This window comes from Prenolepis imparis, unplaced genomic scaffold (genome assembly GCF_030444845.1).
Source record: "Prenolepis imparis isolate NDT839.2.m4 unplaced genomic scaffold, iyPreImpa1.0 SCAF_9, whole genome shotgun sequence".
Taxonomy (NCBI): Eukaryota; Metazoa; Arthropoda; class Insecta; order Hymenoptera; family Formicidae; genus Prenolepis; species Prenolepis imparis.
In genome coordinates this window covers 12139507-12160796 of record NW_028141167.1, presented here as the reverse complement: position 1 = coordinate 12160796, position 21290 = coordinate 12139507, and the positions used below count along the sequence as shown (strand labels likewise).

Here is a 21290-nt window from a genome sequence, read left to right as displayed (position 1 = left end):
AATTTGTACGCAGGTGTCTGCATGGTACCAAAAGATTCTGTAATAAATGTACTATTAAAATGTATAATCGATGAATTTTTGGCTCGTCTTAAAATATTGGAAATCGATACTTTTTACCGTAGACCCTATGCGACGCAACATTATTTTAAGTATATCAAGTTAAAAAATTTGTACGCTGGTGTCTGTTTGGTACCAAATGATTCTGTAATCAATGTACTATTAAAATGTATAATCGATGAATTTTTGGCTCGTCTTAAAATATTAGAAATCGATACTTTTTTGACGCTGACCATGTGCGACGCATCCTTAATTTATGTATAGCAAATGAAAAAGTTTGTACGCTGTTGTCTGCTTGGTACCAAATGATTCTGTAATAAATGTACTATTAAAATGTATAATCGATGAATTTTTGGCTCGTCTTTAAATATTAGAAATCGATACTTTTTTACCGCTGATCCCATGCGACGCAACATTATTTTATGTTTATCGTATTAAAAAATTTGTACGCTGGTGTCTGTTTGGTACCAAAAGATTCTGTAATCAATGTACTATTAAAATGTATAATCGATGAATTTTTGGCTCGTCTTAAAATATTAGAAATCGATACTTTTTTGACGCGGACCCTGTGCGACGCATCCTTATTTTATTATTATCGTATTAAAAAATTTGTACGCTGGTGTCTGTTTGGTACCAAATGATTCTGTAATCAATGTACTATTAAAATGTATAATCGATGAATTTTTGGCTCGTCTTTAAATATTAGAAATCGATACTTATTTACCGCTGATCCAATGCGACGCATCCTTAATTTATGTATAGCAAATGAAAAAGTTTGTACGCTGTTGTCTGCTTGGTACCAAATGATTCTGTAATAAATGTACTATTAAAATGTATAATCGATGAATTTTTGGCTCGTCTTAAAATATTAGAAATTAATACTTTTTTACCGCTGACCCTATGCGACGCAACATTATTTTATGTATATCAAATAAAAAATTTGTACGCTGGTGTCTGTTTGGTACCAAAAGATTCTGTAATCAATGTACTATTCAAATGTATAATCGATGAATTTTTGGCTCGTCTTAAAATATTGGAAATCGATACTTTTTACCGCTGAACCTATGCGACGCAACCTTGTTTTATGTATATCAAGTTAAAAAATTTGTACGCTGGTGTCTGTTTGGTACCAAAAGATTCTGTAATCAATGTACTATTAAAATGTATAATCGATGAATTTTTGGCTCGTCTTTAAATATTAGAAATCGATACTTTTTTACCGCTGATCCCATGCGACGCATCCTTAATTTATGTATAGCAAATGAAAAAGTTTGTACGCTGTAGTCTGCTTGGTACCAAAAGATTCTGTAATCAATGTACTATTAAAATGTATAATCGATGAATTTTTGGCTCGTCTTAAAATATTGGAAATCGATACTTTTTACCGCTGACCCTATGCGACGCAACATTATTTTAAGTATATCAAGTTAAAAAATTTGTACGCTGGTGTCTGTTTGGAACCAAATGATTCTGTAATCAATGTACTATTAAAATGTATAATCGATGAATTTTTGGCTCGTCTTAAAATATTAGAAATTAATACTTTTTTACCGCTGACCCTATGCGACGCAACATTATTTTATGTTTATCGTATTAAAAAATTTGTACGCAGGTGTCTGCATGGTACCAAAAGATTCTGTAATAAATGTACTATTAAAATGTATAATCGATGAATTTTTGGCTCGTCTTAAAATATTGGAACTCGATACTTTTTACCGTTGACCCTATGCGACGCAACATTATTTTAAGTATATCAAGTTAAAAAATTTGTACGCTGGTGTCTGTTTGGTACCAAAAGATTCTGTAATCAATGTACTATTCAAATGTATAATCGATGAATTTTTGGCTCGTCTTAAAATATTGGAAATCGATACTTTTTACCGCTGAACCTATGCGACGCAACCTTGTTTTATGTATATCAAGTTAAAAAATTTGTACGCTGTTGTCTGCTTGGTACCAAATGATTCTGTAATGAATGTACTATTATAATGTATAATCGATGAATTTTTGGCTCGTCTTAAAATATTAGAAATCGATACTTTTTTGACGCGGACCCTGTGCGACGCATCCTTATTTTATTATTATCGTATTAAAAAATGTGTACGCTGTTGTCTGCTTGGTACCAAATGATTCTGTAATAAATGTACTATTAAAATGTATAATCGATGAATTTTTGGCTCGTCTTAAAATATTAGAAATTAATACTTTTTTACCGCTGACCCTATGCGACGCAACATTATTTTATGTATATCAAGTTAAAAAATTTGTACGCTGGTGTCTGTTTGGTACCAAAAGATTCTGTAATCAATGTACTATTAAAATGTATAATCGATGAATTTTTGGCTAGTCTTAAAATATTGGAAATCGATACTTTTTACCGCTGACCCTGTACGACGCATCCTTATTTTATGTTTATCGTATTAAAAAATTTGTACGCTGTTGTCTGCTTGGTACCAAAAGATTCTGTAATCAATGTACTATTAAAATGTATAATCGATGAATTTTTGGCTCGTCTTAAAATATTAGAAATTGATACTTTTTTGACGCGGACCCTGTGCGACGCATCCTTATTTTATGTATAGCAAATGAAAAAGTTTGTACGCTGGTGTCTGTTTGGTACCATATGATTCTGTAATCAATGTACTATTAAAATGTATAATCGATGAATTTTTGGCTCGTCTTTAAATATTAGAAATCTATACTTTTTTACCGCTGATCCCATGCGACGCAATCTTATTTTATGTATATCAAGTTAAAAAATTTGTACGCTTCTGTCTGGTTGGTACCAAAAGATTCTGTAATCAATGTACTATTAAAATGTATAATCGATGAATTTTTGGCTCGTCTTAAAATATTGGAAATCGATACTTTTTACCGCGGACCCTGTGCGACGCATACTTATTTTATGTTTATCGTATTAAAAAATTTGTACGCTGGTGTCTGTTTGGTACCAAATGATTCTGTAATCAATGTACTATTAAAATGTATAATCGATGAATTTTTGGCTCGTCTTTAAATATTAGAAAACGATACTTTTTTACCGCTGACCCCATGCGAAAGTAGCTAATTTCTATGAAAAAATATTAATAAATACTTTCGTCTATAAAATCATATCTCGACGTTATGATTATCTCTATTCACAAAAGATTGTTATAGATAATTCTATTTTGTTCGCACTTCTGTTTTAGATTTAAATACTGAATTTTTATGTATTGCATAATTAATTAATATATATTTTTCTATGCCTTGATTGCAATACATGCCTGAGAATATGTCAATTAATTATGCAATGCATAAATATTTATTATTTATATCTTTAACAGAGAATTAAAAAGAATAGAATTTTCTACAAGAATCTTTCGATCAAAATATCTGCATTTCTATTAGATTCGTGTGTCTGTACATACACACACATCCATCGCGCTGCACGTTTCGCGCGAAACTGACCGCAAGACTCTGTGCAGCGATATCGCCAAACACAACCTATACGTCTACCACGCTGCGCGCCTCGCGCGAGACTGACGATCAGTCTCGCAATCACAATGTCTCGAGAATCAGTCTCGCGCGAGATGCGCAGCGTGGAGGATGTGTAGGGTGTCGGGTGCGCTTGGCGATACCGCTGCTCAGAGTCTTGCGGTCAGTCTCGCGCGAGACTGCAGTGTGTTGGATGTGTGTGTACAGACGCATGAATCTGATAGAAGCATAGATATTTTGTTCGAAAGATTCTTGTATATAATTCTATTTTTTTGGTTTTCTGTTAAAGATTTAAGTAATGAATATTTATGCATTGCATAATTAATTCACATATTTTTATGCATGCATTGCAATCAATACATAAAGAAGTATATATTAATTAATTATGCAATGCATAAAAATTCAGTATTTAAATCTAAAACAAGTGCGAACAAAAAAAATAGAATTTTCTGTAAGACTGTTTTGATAATCGAGATAATCACAACGTCGAGACTAATTACGATTTTATGGACGAGAAGATTTATTAATATTTTTTTATAGAAATTAGCTACTTTAAACTCGGTTATTATTTTTGACAGTTATCAGCTGATTTCTGTCAAAAAGTATTAATCGAGGATAAAGTATTATCAACATTACTACTTTAATTTTTATAACGTATTATTACTCTGAAATTTAATTAGCAAATGAATGCTTTAGTAATATTTTTTGACAGAAATCAGCTGATTTAAGCGCCAATTTGTTAATTAAGTTTTTAAATAATATATTTTAAAAATTAAAATAATGATTTGTTTAAAATAATATGTTATGGTATTTTAAACTCGATTAATATTTTTTGACAGTTATCAGTTGATTCTGTCAAAAAAATATTATTATTTTAATAATTATTTTTTAAAATATGAAATCAAAGAATGGCGCGCGCGTAGCGCGCGCTTGTGTTGTTCTAGTATTATAAATAATTAATATATCAATAATAGATTAATGACAAGCTGAAAGACAAGTTCAATGAAAATAATATGTGATGGAAAAGCCAATGAAAAATTAGTATTTCAAAAGTGAGAAATATAAAATATATAGTAACATATCGAAATAAATAAAACAATTTCCTATATAGATATATACATATATTAATATACTGTTTTTATTACATAACTATTTTTCCAGAATATTTTCCTCAATTTATAAAAGAAATTTTCCTACATTTATAAGTTTATATTTTTGTAAAACAATAAAACGAATATAAGAAATATATACTAAGATATATGTTAGATATAAAAAGAGATATATTTATTAAAACCAAAGAGAACGTAACATATGCGAACGAATATTAATAAAATCAATATTATATTGCAGATGCAGGGAAACTATATATGAAAATAACGTAAATTATACACAGAAAGATTACGTCGCAGGGGGCTCGCATTGGGACGAAAATTGCAAATACCAAAATACTACGGAAAACAAAATGCAATAAATGAAAGGCAGCAAATTCTCACGCGAGATAGAAGTTTCACTTGTCATGGGAAGCGCCAAAGTTTTAATCGCTCCTGCCGCTTCGAAATCTTCTCCATCGTATTCATCCTCCTCCGACTGTAACAACTCGAGTGCATATTCCTCTCGCGAACGATGCATCAGCAGTTGCACCAATGACTTAACTTCCGCAAGATCGCGAGCGCTCGACTTCGCTAGTGCTTTTTCACATGGAAGAGCAGCGCTTTCTTCTTCTTGATTCAGGAGTTCGCGATAATCGGCTAGCGATATCTTCTCTTCGCACATTCGGACGGAGTTGCTGCTCTTCGAAGAACATGTTGAAAACCTCTCGACATCTTCGCTGTTGGTCATATCGATCAAGGGATAATACTTCTCGTCGTCTTCGGATTTTTTTCGATGTTTAATTTCGCAACTTGAAAAACAAGCACATCCCTCGACGGTTTCATAATCCTCAGCTTCAGTTTCTTCATCTCGTTTTTCAGTTTCTCTCGGTCTTAAGTTTTCGTAGTATATAATGATGGCTTTATGAAGATTGCGCGCGCGCTCTGCTGCAAGTTCGAGAGCCGCGATCACGTCACCCGGTATATTCTCTTCCAATTCTGACATGACTATATTTCCGTATTGAACGTTGTTTTCAAGATATTCTGCGAGTTCCTCGGAAGAGCAAGATGCATCGTAGTCGTAGATCGTCGAGGATGATGGTCGATGAGATTTTTCTGAAAATGAGTTATCTCTCGAATACTTAGTAGATTCTTGATGCGTATCGATATCAATATTTGTTTTATCGTCAGAATTTGTAGATAATTTTGAAAAAGTTTGAGAATTCTCGTTCATTATTTTTTCTTCAAGTCTGATAAAATCATTTGTCGTGTTTGATAGAGTTTCCATTGTATCATAATCTTCTAATATTAAAGTTTCTGTACTCAAAGTCTGTTTGCATTCATTAACTAGAAGTTTCTTGCTCTTATCGGAATATTCATCTTCAGTGCTGCTTTCAGCAGGTTTAATAGACTCCGTATGAACTGGAACATCTTCTAATGTCGGCGTTTTATCTTCAATCGTTGAATCAATGTCTGCTTTCGAGTTTGTCGAGTTTATCAGATCACAGGACACTTCCGCATTTTTACAAATGGCACTGTAATGCATCGTATTGCATCCGATTTCAACGTTGCTACTATTTGGCGACGACTGTGTTAGAGTAAGCTTTAAAACTTCCTTCGAATCGAGGCTCTCTTCCGTTTGCGTGCTAATCGATTTGCAAGAAGACTGATCGAAAGGTTGATTCGGCTCATCAAAATTTTTATTTTTAGTAAAATTTACCTCGTCGTTCTGCAACATTCCCGCGTCACAATTTGCTTGGAGTCCGCTGTCATCTTCTTTGTTATTAAAAACATCATTAGATTTCCGGCAGTCAATTACATTCACGGCATTCTCTTCCACGTCTTCGTCTTCTCTTACGCCATTGATTTCTTTCAACGCGTGGATTATTTCCGAAGGTCTCGATCTTCTTCTGTAAATCACGGCGGACTCGTTACGATACTGCTCATTCCAGCTCTGCGAAGATTCTCTCGATGTAACTGTTCGCCGATGACGCGAGTTTGATTTCGATCTCGATCTTGATCTTGTCGGTTTCGCATCGTTGCGTTTATTCGAAGTCTTTGAACCAACTTTGGTGGTCGAGCGTCTTCTCTTCGGTATCGCACCTCCGCTTTGCAATCTCTGTCGTTGTTTCGTTTCTCTGTCATAGTATAAAATTGTAATGTAAATATTATTTTAATATTTTTGGAAATATATATAGAAAGTAAATTTTTTTTTCTTACACGAGATGTTCGCAAATTTTCGTCACACGATTTACGCGAGGATCTCGATTTTCCTTCATCAGTACCTTGGACTGATTTACGGATATCGATGCGTTCATAGGCTCATTATTAAGTATCCTAAAATTGATAATATAATACATAAATGCAGAATGCATTGAGCATGAAATATTTCAATACACATATATTTGCACAATTGTTTTTTTATAATCGTTTTATATATAACTATTATATATGTAACAGACACAATCTTTTATATAAAAATTATAAAATTTAATGGCTTAAAAATTTTTCAATGATAAAAGCTCAAAAATATGACATTTAAGAATTGCACAAAATATCTCTGGAAAAGTTTGTTAGATTCCTCTCAAGGTTTATTGTACGCGAAAAAGACAAAATTCCGTATTTTTATATATATAAAATAAGAAGTAAATAAATTTAAAAAATATATTACTCGACATGTTCAATCGACGAAAATTTGTTCTCCGTCGAAGCGATGGCTCTTTCGGTAGATCGAGACGATTTTTGCGACATCGGTTGCATTAAAGACATCGTGCTCTTTATAATCGAGGACCTAGCGACTCCAGGTGGTTTCCAAACTCGTTGATTGGTAAAAACGAGATTCTTCTGAAAAGCACCTCTTTTTCGGATAGGTACAGCGCAGTTCACAACTGATCTGTCATCCTTATCCTGCGAATTATCGACATGTCTTGTTTCAGATTTCCGGATGTTCCAAGTTTTCCGATTTCCGCGACGAAACGCGTATTGACGATTCGTCGTGGCATCGTTCACATTTTGTCGATGAATTTGAACCTCGATCGCAGTGTAATCCTCATTCGAGAAGCGTTCCGCAAGGTTTTCTTCTCCAGGTTCCCTCGATCCACGATGAAGGACTTCGACTTCGCGATTCTCTGAATTCGTGACTTCTTTTTTCTCGTCATTCAACTGCTCAACTTTGGCTGGCTCGTCGCGAAAAACCACCGATTTAGCCGGACTTGCCGCGCATTTCTTCAGATCTCGGGAAATGTCTTTAATCAATTCCTTTGGGAGAAAGACCAGTGAATTCTCCGTGTATTCATAGATCGCTGTCGTCGACTCGAAGGGTCTATCCTGACGAGAAGAGGACGCACGAAGATCCTTCTTCTCCCGTTTGAGGATCGTCTTTAGGACCTGCATGCTCTTGCTTTGCTTCGTAATGCTGCGTCTCTTGTAAATCCTGTTCAGTTTGCTGGAGACGACAATTTGCGATCTCTTCGATGCTTTCGCGCTTTTCGAAGACGACTTCTTCCTCGGGTCCATCGGTGTCCGTGTCTTCATCAAAGATGACAGCGTGTGGTTGGCGAATCGCGGTCGGATACATGTTTCGCTTGCGATTGTCCCGAGTTTCGCAGATAATATCTCGTTTTTTATGAAATCCACGGAGCTTTTTTTTTCATCAAGTTTCGTTGCTTTCTCGCTCGTCGACATCCTTCCGTCTTGTCGTCAGAAAAAGAAGAAAGCCTTCAGAAGGATGGTCGAAATTTTAAAAATTCGTCTCTCTCTCTCTCTCTTTCTCTCTCTTCCTTAGCAGCAATTTTTTACACTTTCTGTATATAAAATAAAACAATATAATTAGATTCCGCTTTTGTTATAAAAATTGCGACAAAGCACTGTTTTTGCGTTGCAGTTTTCTCTCTCTCTCTTCTTTTTCCCTTTAAAATTTTTTGTTAAACGTATATGTACTGATTTTATTTTAATAAATGCAATTAAAAAAAATAAATTTAGTAACATTCTGATACTTATATGCATTAATGACATTTTTTTTGGTATCTTAAATTATTAAAAAATATCTTATTATAGTAAATAATGTATTCGTGTTATCAAAAAATAATGTCAAATTGTTTTACATTTATAGAGTTTAGTTAACCTTTCATATGATATTATATCATATATATTACAAAAAATATATATACAATTTGTATTCATATCAGTAACATTTTTAAAATTTATTGTACTTTAATTTTGTATTATAAAAAAAAATATATATATATATATATAATATATAAATATAAATGACACATGAATTGTTTTAATTTTTCTTGGAAAAGTCAAATTAAGGGTTAAAAGATCGTATATATATCATATGTCTCGCCGTTAATATAATAATACTTCTAAAATATCAGAATATTTCCACAATGCATGTTGTCATTTAGAAAGAGAGAGAAAAGAAATTCAGATGTAATCGAGAAATCTGTACATGTATACCTATAAATTCACTGACGTACTGAAGTTTCGATCAACGAGAGATTTTGCAATCACACACAAGCAGGTACTCGCATAAGAATTTACGGTACCAGGAAGAGATCAGTCGCGAAAATAACTTAACTGCCTCGAAGATAACAGAAGTCAACTCATGTTCACGATACGACGTGTTTACGTGAACAATCCTGTAATTTGGCGGTAACACAGAAGCGAATCCGAAGAACGCTTGTTTCAGACTGACCTTCACATGTCTTGTCACATGTTCGTCCTTTATCGAGATCAGCCAATTAGCGGAGACCAAGGTAAAGCTACGACATGTAGAGTCGACTTTGCAATGCAAAATAAGACACGTGTCCAAAATAATTATTTACATACAAAAGTTACCGTTCAAATTATTATAAAATATAATTAGAATAATAATTATAAACTTTATAATTGTTGTTAAATATTCATAAACTTTCGAAAAATATTGTTAGATGCCACATGTAAACAAAAATTTTGTACTACATATATGCTATAAAAAGAAGTTTTTGTGGCCGAAAGTTTATTTGTTTTTTAATTCTGCATCATAGAATATTTAAGGAAGTTTATGAAATAAATGTGAAGGAAGTCTACCAAGTAGTTTAGATTTTTTTTATTGATTTGTAAATAAATTCAATCGCTTCACTGTTGTGTAGGTGCCGACTGGCTCGAAGATTTGGAATCGCGCATAGAGGCGCTACGTCTTCGCTTGAGTTCTTCTTGGCGTCTGTTCTTCGCCTCCTTCTGTCTCTGCGCCAGCAGTTTCGCGTATTCCGCCGCCTGTTCCTTGCGGGCCAGACAACGTTTCTTCTTAAGCGCCAATCTATGTCTCTTTCTCTGTAAATATAAAAATAGTAAAACTTTTTTTTTTTTTTTTTTCGACAACACTTGACAACTAATTCAATTAATTTGATTTTAATCTAAATATTTCTCCGATATATATTTATCAAGTGTGTTTCTGTAATTTTCTTTAGGACAAATTATATACCTGAAGAACGATCGGAGTGATCAAACGTTGAATCTTCGGTGCCTTGAATCGCTCCTTCTTTCCTTCTTTTTGTACCGGTCGTTTTACTACAAATTGTCGTACATCATCTTTTTTCGAAAGATTAAAGAGTTTGCGAATTCTGCTCGCTCTCTTTGGTCCCAGACGACGCGGTACGTTCATGTCCGTCAGTCCTGGGATTTCCTGTTACAGTATTGAATCATTAAGCTTTAATAATTGATATATTATTCTAAATTTTATCTCTTTAACATTCGATTTAAATTATATATAATAATAGATAGTAATAAGTGTCTCGTTCGTACACTGAGAAAAAGCATAAAAAAATTAAGCAATTTCCCAAATCAAAGAAACGAATTTTATCTTCCATGCGTACGATAGTATTTCAAGAAAATTGAATATCATCTTAAATACACCCTGAACAGCATGGGTCTTCTAATACTTAACAACAATTGAGAAAATTATATTGCAGTTAATAGATTACCTGCTTTCCCTTCCTTACGATGACGAGGGCTAATACGGATAAATTGGAATCTACAATGCAACCACGAACGGATTTGCGCTTACGCTCACCATCACGTCTAGGTCTGTAGCAAGAATGTCCCTTCGATAACAATAAACGTACACGGCCTAGAAGTAAATAGTACATCATATTATATTAATTAAAACAAATATATAAAATTACAATTAATAACGCACAGCCTCAGGATTATAAATATAATCAAGACTTCTATCAAGGGGGACAACAAATGTAAAATAACTGAAAGTATAATTTACTGGCCTAGTTTGCATCGTGCACTTGATACGCATATCAAATAGTAAATAACTAGTACATTGGTTCAGTTATTGGCTGATCTGCTCAAATGCACTACTTGATACACGTATCAAGTGCTCGATGTAAACTAAGCCAAGGTCTTCTTAAGAAATTACTTTGGTGCACATATGTTAAAATATACATATGTAAAATGTAAACCCACCGTTTGTCAGGACACCCTGTTTCATGGGGAAGCCTTGCTTGTCGTTACCGCCGGAAACGCGAACTACATAGCCCTTCCATTCGTCTCCCAGTGCGTCGGCTTCGACCTCAGCACCCATGCGTTTCTCGTAGAAAATCCTGAGCTTGTGCTCGTCCGAGATTTCGAATAGCTTTTGACATCCTGTCGCGGGATACGATACGTTCAGCTGTAACGATCGAATGAGTTAGGAAGAATGTACACAATATTCAGTTTTCTTTTTCGAATTTGAGGTTAAGTCGAGAGATTTCATTACGAAAAACACATCAGCGAAACCAAAAAATAGCATATTAATTTTACGAGTTATAAGTTATAGAATGATAAAAAAAGAGATGTATTGTAATCACGATTTAATTTTGAGGTAAAATAATGCACGTTTTATTTGACATCGTCCGATACAGATAGCTATTTGTAATCGGCACTACGTCTAATATGATTATAATTTTAACTAATATGCGAACACCGTTGCATTCACAATACTTGAGTGCGTCGGAAGAAGTATAGATTTTACGCGATGGACGCGAGATTCCTTAGATATTCGCGGATTCTTACCTTCATCGTGACGAAGTTTAAATCCTTCCACGAGCCATGAACTGGAAAGGACACAAATCAAGCTTCTCGCGAACGTTTCGCTTCCATATCCACTGTCGCCAACTTCAACCAACTAAAGCTACAGGGATTTATAGAGACGTCGGATTGGATCAATTTGGACAAAGATTTCTTTACTCCGATTGGTCGAGTTTCGGAGCGCAAGATTGACCACCAATCAGGATAAAGGAATTAAAAATTCCTTTATCCCGATTGGTCGATCAAATCTCTAGTATTTTTCTGACCGCAGTCTTGAATGTCACGGTTTGTTTCCGATCTAGTTGTTCATGATTAATGTCTGTACGTTTGTACCAATCAGATTCGAATGCCGATTTATTCCGAATGCAACTTTTGTGAATGAAAGTGAAGAGTGTCACGTTTTGTGCAAGAGTGAATTGAATTTGGAATATTTTACACCATGCAGTCTACAAAGAAAATTGCTACAAGTGAATGAAAACATTATAATCTGATTATTAATTGTATTTCCGAACTAATCTACGCTCTGTATTCTACAATAATTTTAATAACGATTGCATAAAGTTTTTGAAGCGTGATATTGAAGTGTAATTCTAAAAATTTCGTAGGTTATTTCTTATTCTTTTTAAATATCGATTCAAAGTCTGAGCATATAATCTCTAATCGATTATTTTAATGTTATTAATTTTTTATGTAGAAAGAATCATTCGACAAAGTCTGGATTGAAAAAGGGACCACGTCAAGATCATATATTCTCGGAATTATAATTGAAGCAGGCTGTTCACTATAATTTTTCCAGCGCAATCGATATTATTGCATTACGTAAGTAATCTCACATATTTATCCTTTAATTTTACATTTCCTCTCCTTATTATACATATACAGCAGGATTAATTGCGAGAAAAAAAGTAGGAAGAAAGAGAGACAAAAGATGAGGAGAGAGAAAGGGACTATATCCGGACAGAAATTTTTGCGTGACTCGTGATAAAATAATTTCAATTATTAAAAGAGAAATTGATTATTTTATTATTTCAATACAATTTATATTTTAATGTTATCACGAACGGTGTTTATTACATATGCATCGATGTAAGATGCTGATGGATCAGCAAAGGATCGTATCACCGGCGAAATTATCACTCTCGGATGAGCGATTTCGCCGGCGCGAAGTTTGCTTCGTTTTATCTCGCCGCGCGCGTGATGTAAGAAGGCGACAGAAGACGGAACTGTCACTATCGTGTCGTGACGCGCGAAGAGAGGAGAGGCGAGGAAAGAGAGAATAGAGAAAAGAGGAGGAGAACGCGACGTATATCGGGACGGTGGAAATCGGGAGACGGAACGTAGCGCTTCCGAAGGTGTCACGTGTGTGTATGTGTGCCATGCACGTGTACATATATATGTGTGTGTGTATGCGTGTGAAACTCTCCGGTGAACGATAGAGGGATCGCGCCGGAGGATTTTCGTTATGTATCGATTTACTACGTAAATACACTCTTCTCTCTCGCAGAACGACAAATGGAGCACACGGAATGAAGAGTCTGCGGCATCGATTGCGAGGCAGGTAATGTCCTTTTTTTTCTCTTTCTCTTTCTCTCTCTCTCTCTCTCTCCTCAGTTTTCCTCTCCTTTCTCTTTTTCTCGCCGCCGAGATACACACTTTTCCCGTTGCCTGCGTTGTACAGGTTAGAGGGCATCCCGTTACCGGGAACAAGAACGACGACGATGACGACGTTGCTCGTTAATTCGACGGAGAAATGATGTAATGTGACATCCGTCGTGATTTTCAATCTCTCGCGTGTATCCGATGTATATCTCGTGTCCCCTGTGTCGACGTAAAATTTTGCGAACAATCGATCCTATAAGCCACATGTTTTTTATTATTTTTAATTCCGGTAGAATATTGTTTGGATTATGTTAGAGACTTTTGCTTTTTGATCGAAAGGGTAATGCAGGAAATTATGTTGCAATTATGTAATATTATAATGATGCTGTTATGATAGACAATTATGACACAAGAGTGGGATATTAATAGAATAAAAAATTGTACTATTTGTTAAACATTGAGAATGATAAATCTGTTGACACATGTGATTGTTTAGTAAGAAGACATGGATGCCGCAGTTATAGAAGTTTTACGACAGGCGGTCAGCCAAGACCCTGATGTCCTGAAATCTGCAGAGCAGACGTTGAAGCAATGGGAGACTCAGCAAGGATTTTATATAGCGTTATATGTAAGTTATTATGTAAAAAGATATATAAGAATTTGTATTAGAAGTGTATAATAATGTCTACCATGCACGTAATGAATTTATGGAACATTGCATGGGACAACAATGATACATTTGTATATTAGATTGCCTTTATTTAAAATTGTCTTATAATATTTTATATTTCTTGGCATTATACATATTTATGTATATGAAATATATAAGTCATTGCACAAAAATTGTTTTTAGAATGTTCTTTCAAATCATTCCTTGGCTGTTGAAGTCAGATGGATGGCTACCGTGTATCTAAAGATTGGAGTTGAAAGATACTGGAGGAAAAATGCGCCAAAGTAAGAGACGCTTTGTGTTAAATAAGGAAGCATCGCATGCTCGAATATTATTATCGATATATATATCTAATAATATGTACCATTATTCTAGCTCAATTGAGGATAATGAGAAGGAATTTTTACGACAGCATCTGCTAAGAAATTTTGAAGAACCTGTAAATCCATTAGCCATACAATTAGCAGTTCTTATTTCTAAGATAGCAAGGTATAAAATACATGTAATATAATATATTGTAATAAATTTATTAGCATGTGCTAATCATTTTATTTCGCATGTAGGTATGATTGTCCTAGAGAATGGAGCACATTAGTACCAACATTGTTGGAAATTATAAGGCGAGAAAACTCTCTGGCGCAACGTCAAGCATTGTTAACACTGCATTATGTTGTTAAGGCTTTGGCGTCTAAACGTTTGGCCGACGGTCAGAGGCTCTTCCGAGAATTGACTGCGACTATGTTCAATTTTATTTTAAACTTATGGAATACCTACACCGAATCCTTCCTGATTATGGCGTCAAACGGGGCCGACGTCAATCAGATACAAGAAGCCTTGGAGAAGGCACTCCTACTATTAAGAATACTTAGGCAGCTGATTGTAAATGGTTTTTCAAATCCATCTGAATCTCAGGATGCCATGTTATTTTTAAAAGTCGTTTTCGAGCGTGCAAGGACCTGTCTCGAGTGCCGTTAGTATTTCTTCAAAATTATTCAAAAGAGAACTATTTTATATATATAAAATATATTTATTTTATTTTTGTTTATATATTTTTGTTTATAAAAATGCGAATGTATTTGATGTCTAATATAAAAGTAATACATTGTTTTTCTTGTTTGTGTTTTTAGGAAAAACGTTAGCTTCTAGAGGTGTACAGATGGATGCATGTGACAAATTTATAATACATTTGACCAAAGTTTTAATAGGAGTGTTAGAGATGCACCCATTTTGCTACGTGGAACTCATACCGACTTCCTTAGAGTTTTCCGTTTTTTATTGCTTTACGGAAGCCGGTCAGGCATTAACATTCGAAAAGTTTATTATTCAATGCCTGAATTTAATGAAAAATATTTTATTATCGACATATTATAGATCAGCTAAAGTTAGCGAAGGTACGTAGGCTGTATTATTGTTTATGCTATCTATATTGTGTTCTATGTATGTTATTTATATTAATGATGAAGGAATGCTTCTTTTTTATGAAAAACAGAGACGAAAGATCCATTGGTATTGAGGGCGTGCCAATTGAAACAAGAATTTTTCACACCAGATATATTAACAGAAATTTGCTCTAGGCTTGTCACGCATTATTTTCTTTTGACACCTGCGGATCTTGAAATGTGGGATACTCATCCAGAAAGTTTTGGTAAGCATAGTATGATATAACGATGCAGAGTAATATCATACAAAAAAAAAGACATTATTAAATGTAAAACTATGGAAAGAATTACCTTTTTCAGCTGTTGACGATGGTGGCGAGTCATGGAAATACAGTTTGAGGGTGAGTGATTAGAGACATTACAAAAATTAACGACAGATTAATTTTATAAATGTCGTGATATCAATAATTGTAATGAATATTGTGTATATATAATGATTATTTATGGGATTATATATTGTATTGCAGCCTTGCACAGAGTCCCTATTTTTGGCAATCTTTCATCAGTTTAGAGATGTTCTCGCCTCAGTTCTGGTTGACCTGATGAAACAACATCATCAACCCGTAGATCCTAATAATTTGCATGCGATTTTAGTAAAAGATGCAGTCTATCGCGCGGTTGGTTTAGCTGCCTTCGATTTATATGACGAGGTAAAGAAAATATTATCACAAAAATTCTCTCAAATATTATTAATTGGTTTAACAAACATGTTTTTTTATGTAACAGGTAAATTTTGATCAGTGGTTTTCGACGACTCTGAAGGAGGAATTGAAGGTTCGAAATAATAATTATTATAGAATTATCAGAAGACGTGTGTGTTGGTTAATCGGCCAATGGACGAGTACGTTGAAATTTTGCTACAAAAAGATGTGTTTTAAGCAATTATTTATTACTTATATTTTATGAATATTTATATTATATTTCTTGCAGATATTAAATTGAGTACGGAATTGAGACCCGAGTTGTACAAGATCATGATAGAAGCATTGAACCCTGAAGAGGACTTGGGAGTTCGTTTAGCGGCGAGTAATGCTTTGAAACAGGCGATCGATGACTTTCAGTTCAATCCGGAAGAGTTTTCTCACTTTTTGGAGCCAATATTTTCGTTATTGTTTGCGCTTCTTAAGGAAGTGAACGAGTGTGATACAAAGGTACGTAAAAAAGAATTGACGTTTATTTTTTGTTTTATGATCTTACGATATATTCTTGTGTTATTTCTTATGAATTTTTATATCTTTTAGATGCACGTGCTATATGTATTATCGTTTATTGTCGAGCGTGTTGGCAGTGGAATTAAACCTCATATCGGTGCACTTAGTTCGTACCTACCTGAACTTTGGCAACAATCTGAAGTATATAATATGTTGCGGTGCGCCATAGTTTCCACTCTGATACAATTGGAGAAGGTAAATATGCGATGTATATATAAATATATATAATATATTTTATCTTTGGATCGATAGATTGATGCTGATCTTTTTCTAATACTATCATACATTCACAGGCTCTAGGTCCCGAAAGTGTTATTTTAGAACCACTGGTAGTAGCTGTTGTAGCTTTGAGTTGTGACGTTACTCAAGAAGGACATGTTTATTTATTAGAGGATGGATTGGAATTGTGGCTTGCGTTGTTGGAAAATGCACCCGCGCCGACACCAGCTATAATGGATCTGTTCGGAAATATGCCAGCATTATTGGGTTAGCGATACGTTTAATGTTGTTAACAGTTTTATTAATCCTCGGTGATATTCGAGATGATAACAATTCTACTGCTTATACTTTTAGATAAATCTACAGAAAATCTACGTCTCTGTTTGTACATAATTCAAGCGTACGTATTGTTGAATCCGCAAGACTTCTTCACTTATAGAGGCTCGATGATCATCGAACCACTAAAAGCGCTTTTGAGCGATTTACGGACGGACGGTAGAGTGATGGCGCTGAGATTATTCGAGTTGTGTCTCAGAGCTTCCCCTCAGCAGGGTGCAGAACTGATCAAACCCATTTTATTAAAGATATTCGAGTAAGTAAATTTTTTTTTCTTTTTTGAGAGAAAGAAATTTGTGCCATAGAGATAAATTATTTTACTAAAATTAAAATATTAAAAATTAAATTAAATTATTAATTAATTAGATTAAAATATATTTTTTTTACAGGAATGTTTACAATGGCGAAGAGTATCCAATGGTCATGACTATGAATCTATCTATTGTTGCAAGAGTTTTATTAGGTTCTCGCGATATTTTTGTACAGGTAAAAACAAATTCTATCCTAATCGCGATTCGCACGCGGACTTTCTCAAAGATAAGAATTGCTTTTGCAGGTGATAAGCGATCTCGCGCAGAATATAGGAACCGAAACGAGAGAAGAGGTCGTGCTTGGAAGAATAATATACAGGTGGATCAATGGAATGCCGTTGGTGTCTCAGAGTGAAAAGCGAAAATTACTAGCCCTCGCACTCTGCTTTCTCCTTGGAGCCAACAGTCCACCTACGGTTCTCGAATATTTTTCGTACATAATATCGAATATCGTCGAGACGCTTAACGACATCACTAAGTTTGACGATATGGGCTATCCTTTCGAGTAAGTATTTTAAAAGTGTTTTTCTTATGCGCAGACACAAAAATGGAAGTAAAAGCGATTTATAATACAAGAGCTCAATTATTTAAAAATTTTAAATGATATATAGCTGGAAATTCATAATAATTTCATATTTATTGAGAATATTATAAATAATATAAATAATAATATAAATATTATAAAAAAAGTAATATTAAATATAATTAATAAATATAATTAAACAAATAATGTAAATAAAACAAATAATATAAATTTGTTTCTTTAATCTCTTATAATCATTTAAAACCATTTTATAGTCGTTACTCGTTATTGAAAAATAATTGCTATGCGTTACATTTATCGCAATTACTTTGATTGATTATACAGGCTTTTTATAGAAAGAGGACAGATATATCGATATGTGCAATTAACGAATTGAAAATTATTCCAGTTCTTTGATGAACACTGATCAGCCCAGTCCATCGCAGTACGAGGACGTGGATTACGAAACCGAGCACGCTCAACGACAAAAGAGACTCGCCTTCAGCGATCCTGTGCATAGTATATCCTTGAAAGATACGCTTCAAAGTCAGGTGAGAATTCTTCGTTGAGATTTTTTTTGGATATTTAACTATTCTTTATAGACTAAAGATTTTTTTTTTCGAAATTAGTTGATCACGCTGCGAAGTATAGTTGGAGATAATCAATTTGATCAATTGATGCTTACCCTCAATTCCGAGATCGACGAACAACTCAAGGACTACATATCGCTGTGAGGAAGGCGCAAGATCAAAATGCAATACAATAGAGGATTTCGACTACATAAGGTATGAGAAAGAAAGCTTTACAGCGCTCTTTTGTGAAACGGCACTATTTTATTGTATGATACTATCATCTGTTTCATTGTATTAATAATGTTGATAATAAAAGATCCTACTCTCTCTCTTTTCGCACCATTGGAAGATTCCTTTCTCCCCTAATTTTGCTTTTGAATACATATAGATGATTACTCCATTATTTGACATTATCAAATATCACTATACACAATTTGATTTTCTAATCTATAGAAAATTCGCATATAATTAGGAGAGGAAGATATTTTTTATAATGGTTTTTAAGAGATTGTTATAATAAATATATTAAACTAATATTAGGACAAGTAAACAAAAATATTGAATATACATACAATTAAATTAGTAAATTATTATTTATTACAGAATAGTTTTCATATTGCCACATTGGATTAACATACGATTGCTTTTTATTCAATGATCTTCTGTTGCACTGATGAGAGTTGCAACTGTGATTTTTTATCATATTTAAAAACTGCTTGTAGATGACGCGTTTACTCTTTACATTCGGATATCATATTATGCGAACATGTATGATGTAATGCTTTTGTATATGAACGTATGACAATGTTAAAAAGTATATAATAAGTATACAAATACGGATATTGAAAAGTATATATTGGACACATTGTTGTCTTCGAGTGCGAATATATCGAAGAATTTTTTTACTCATTTCTAAGTGTGGAAATAAAACTAACAATAAGAAGATATCAATAAAATGTTAGTTTGTTCTATCATATGTGTGCGCAATCTATTGATATAAAAGAGATTAATAAGTATATATTAATATATTTATTTATTAATAAATAAAATAAATAATTTAATTATTTATTTATTAATAGATATATATTAATACAATAAAATTATTAAACTTTAACAAAATATCTTAGTATATTCTTTATATTATATGCATACAATATATAATATTAATCCGTAATGAAAGAATTAATTGCTCATAGATAATATAAGATAGTATATATAATTATATTAAAATATATATTTTAATTCTCTTTATATATCAATTATATATCAACGTGAAGAGTAAGCGCGTCGATATCGCGGGATTATATCGCATATCGAGATTACATCGCATATCGATATATCGCACATCGATATTCCCACTCGAATGAGCGCGGCTTTAATTTTTCCCCTCCCATTCGCGCCGCAACATCATGACTCATTCGTCGCGACGACGCCGTCTGACGTTGGCGCTGTCTGTTGGTTGTGCGCGAAACCGCGAACAGCTGTCGTGTGGTCCGTGTCAAATCTTGGCAGGGGGTTAGCCGAGTGTGTTGGACCCCCGTTCCGGATTACAGTGCGTTGCCGGTGTGTCGTCTCCGTCCATCGAAAGTTCTTCTTCCCGGTGAGTGTCAACTCGAAATCTATATTCCCATATATCGCGCGAATTCGAATAGCTCCCACACGTCTCGGGGCCCTAGAATGCATCATCACGCGTGTAATTCGTGTAATCCCGCCTTGCTCCAATTATATATATGTATACATATATACGTGTACGTCTCGCTTATGCGCGCGATCGATTCGCGCGATTCGCGAATTAAAAACACCTGTCAAAGTCACGCACCGGCGATGACAATCGCGTTGTTGCTCCGATTGTTATTGATATGTCGACCTCCTTTAAGCGATATCTTCGCGCCTGTCGATCATCGCTGCTCGAGATAGCCCGGTGGATTTTTGAATGATCGTGAATGGCGTGGGCGTATCACGTGACTCTCGATCGTAGTATGTCATTATTTGTTCCCATTCCGGGGGGGGAAAAAAAAGAACCATTGATCTTGTTGCTCGATGTCTTAGATCTGCGCGCGCGCTCGATTTCCATTCTATTTACGTTTAGGAGAAATCCGGCTTTGACATTATCATTACTGCTTTTCTTTTTCTCTCTCTCTAAATTGTATACTTTTATCTACGATATATAGGCGAGGATATATAAACTCGATTTTAATTGACGTCAATTGATTCTCATCCGCAATTTAACTCCGGAATACTGTTTGAATTTATTTTACAACGTCCATTTTTGTTAAAATCGTGTTAATGCGTTTGTATATATTAGACACGCAAGGGGACTTAGAAAAATATAAAATTTATTAATAAAATTGAAACCTTTTTATATGGCAACATTTATGATATTTTATATGGCAATATCGATAAATAATTTAGACGGATTAACGGTATTCTTGCATTTTACAATTAATTTGTAACAAGATATTTTAATATTCTGGTTTTAAAGGATTAGCTCATTTTCCTCTCTCTCTCTCTCTCTCTCTCTCTCTCTTTCCCTCTACATGTATATTTTGTAGTATTAATATTTATAGAATATATTGTAGTTATATATACATATTATGTACTATATAGAGAGTGATATGATAATTTAGTCATGCTCCAACATCAGTAGAATTGGCTCACTTAACCGCAATTAGCTTTAATTGGTATCGATGGCGACCGTCGTTAAATCGGAGATGTCACCACATTTAATG

General features: G+C 34.1%; 4 protein-coding genes across 11 annotated transcripts in view; 2 read left to right on the top strand and 2 right to left on the bottom strand.

The window, feature by feature from the left end:
- Positions 1 to 4693: 4693 nt before the first annotated feature.
- On the bottom strand, positions 4694 to 9560 carry LOC145940465 (uncharacterized). 2 transcript variants are annotated; one of them, XM_083045652.1, is made up of 4 exons: positions 9081 to 9560; positions 7291 to 8422; positions 6840 to 6956; positions 4694 to 6757 (listed from the first exon to the last, which is right to left on the bottom strand). In XM_083045652.1, exons 2-4 carry the CDS (start codon positions 8301 to 8303, stop codon positions 4930 to 4932), a joined length of 2958 nt encoding a protein of 985 aa, XP_082901778.1. In that variant the 5' UTR covers positions 8304 to 8422; positions 9081 to 9560; the 3' UTR covers positions 4694 to 4929. The 2 variants fall into 2 exon arrangements, with proteins under 2 accessions (XP_082901778.1, XP_082901779.1); XM_083045653.1 differs by lacking the exon at positions 9081 to 9560 and having other exon boundaries at positions 7291 to 8659.
- A 136-nt stretch (positions 9561 to 9696) lies between these two features.
- Rps6 (ribosomal protein S6) lies at positions 9697 to 11778 on the bottom strand. Its single transcript, XM_083045654.1, has 5 exons — positions 11667 to 11778; positions 11079 to 11283; positions 10586 to 10731; positions 10087 to 10287; positions 9697 to 9935 (listed from the first exon to the last, which is right to left on the bottom strand). Exons 1-5 carry the CDS (start codon positions 11670 to 11672, stop codon positions 9741 to 9743), a joined length of 753 nt encoding a protein of 250 aa, XP_082901780.1. The 5' UTR covers positions 11673 to 11778; the 3' UTR covers positions 9697 to 9740.
- Positions 11779 to 12375: 597 nt separating this feature from the next.
- Impbeta11 (importin beta11) lies at positions 12376 to 19443 on the top strand. 7 transcript variants are annotated; one of them, XR_014426053.1, is made up of 19 exons: positions 12933 to 13239; positions 13777 to 13908; positions 14134 to 14234; positions 14326 to 14439; positions 14514 to 14920; positions 15078 to 15341; positions 15440 to 15595; positions 15675 to 15730; positions 15857 to 16039; positions 16116 to 16230; positions 16320 to 16540; positions 16631 to 16795; positions 16894 to 17086; positions 17174 to 17411; positions 17545 to 17641; positions 17712 to 17971; positions 18399 to 18540; positions 18619 to 18774; positions 19165 to 19443. XR_014426053.1 is itself a non-coding variant. In XM_083046035.1 (18 exons), exons 2-18 carry the CDS (start codon positions 13786 to 13788, stop codon positions 18721 to 18723), a joined length of 2940 nt encoding a protein of 979 aa, XP_082902161.1. In that variant the 5' UTR covers positions 12376 to 12500; positions 13777 to 13785; the 3' UTR covers positions 18724 to 18900. The 7 variants fall into 7 exon arrangements, 6 of the variants coding, with proteins under 6 accessions (XP_082902161.1, XP_082902159.1, XP_082902158.1 ...); XM_083046035.1 differs by lacking the exons at positions 12933 to 13239; positions 19165 to 19443 and adding an exon at positions 12376 to 12500 and having other exon boundaries at positions 18619 to 18900; XM_083046033.1 differs by lacking the exon at positions 19165 to 19443 and having other exon boundaries at positions 12932 to 13235; positions 18619 to 18900.
- Positions 19444 to 20027: 584 nt separating this feature from the next.
- Endoa (SH3 domain containing GRB2 like, endophilin-A) overlaps positions 20028 to 21290 on the top strand; it is a 36079-nt gene continuing 34816 nt past the window's right edge. Inside the window, exon 1 of the mRNA XM_083046498.1 lies at positions 20028 to 20161. The gene's annotated coding sequence lies outside the window, so the exon portion shown is untranslated. The remainder of the gene's footprint in view (positions 20162 to 21290) is intronic.

Excerpts from the sequence above, each read along its gene's own strand:
- LOC145940465 (XM_083045652.1), bottom strand. The coding sequence starts at position 8,303 with ATGTCGACGAGCGAGAAAGCAACGAAACTTGATGAAAAAAAAAGCTCC. Across the intron at positions 6,957-7,290 it reads TCGTCGATTGAACATGTCGA|GATACTTAATAATGAGCCTA; the intron begins GTAATATATTTT and ends TATCAATTTTAG. Across the intron at positions 6,758-6,839 it reads AAAATTTGCGAACATCTCGT|AGAAACGAAACAACGACAGA; the intron begins GTAAGAAAAAAA and ends ATACTATGACAG.
- Rps6 (XM_083045654.1), bottom strand. Across the intron at positions 10,732-11,078 it reads ACAGGGTGTCCTGACAAACG|GCCGTGTACGTTTATTGTTA; the intron begins GTGGGTTTACAT and ends ATTTACTTCTAG. Across the intron at positions 9,936-10,086 it reads TCACTCCGATCGTTCTTCAG|AGAAAGAGACATAGATTGGC; the intron begins GTATATAATTTG and ends TTATATTTACAG.
- Impbeta11 (XM_083046035.1), top strand. The coding sequence starts at position 13,786 with ATGGATGCCGCAGTTATAGAAGTTTTACGACAGGCGGTCAGCCAAGAC. Across the intron at positions 16,796-16,893 it reads CTCTGATACAATTGGAGAAG|GCTCTAGGTCCCGAAAGTGT; the intron begins GTAAATATGCGA and ends ATACATTCACAG. Across the intron at positions 18,541-18,618 it reads AAGATACGCTTCAAAGTCAG|TTGATCACGCTGCGAAGTAT; the intron begins GTGAGAATTCTT and ends TTTCGAAATTAG.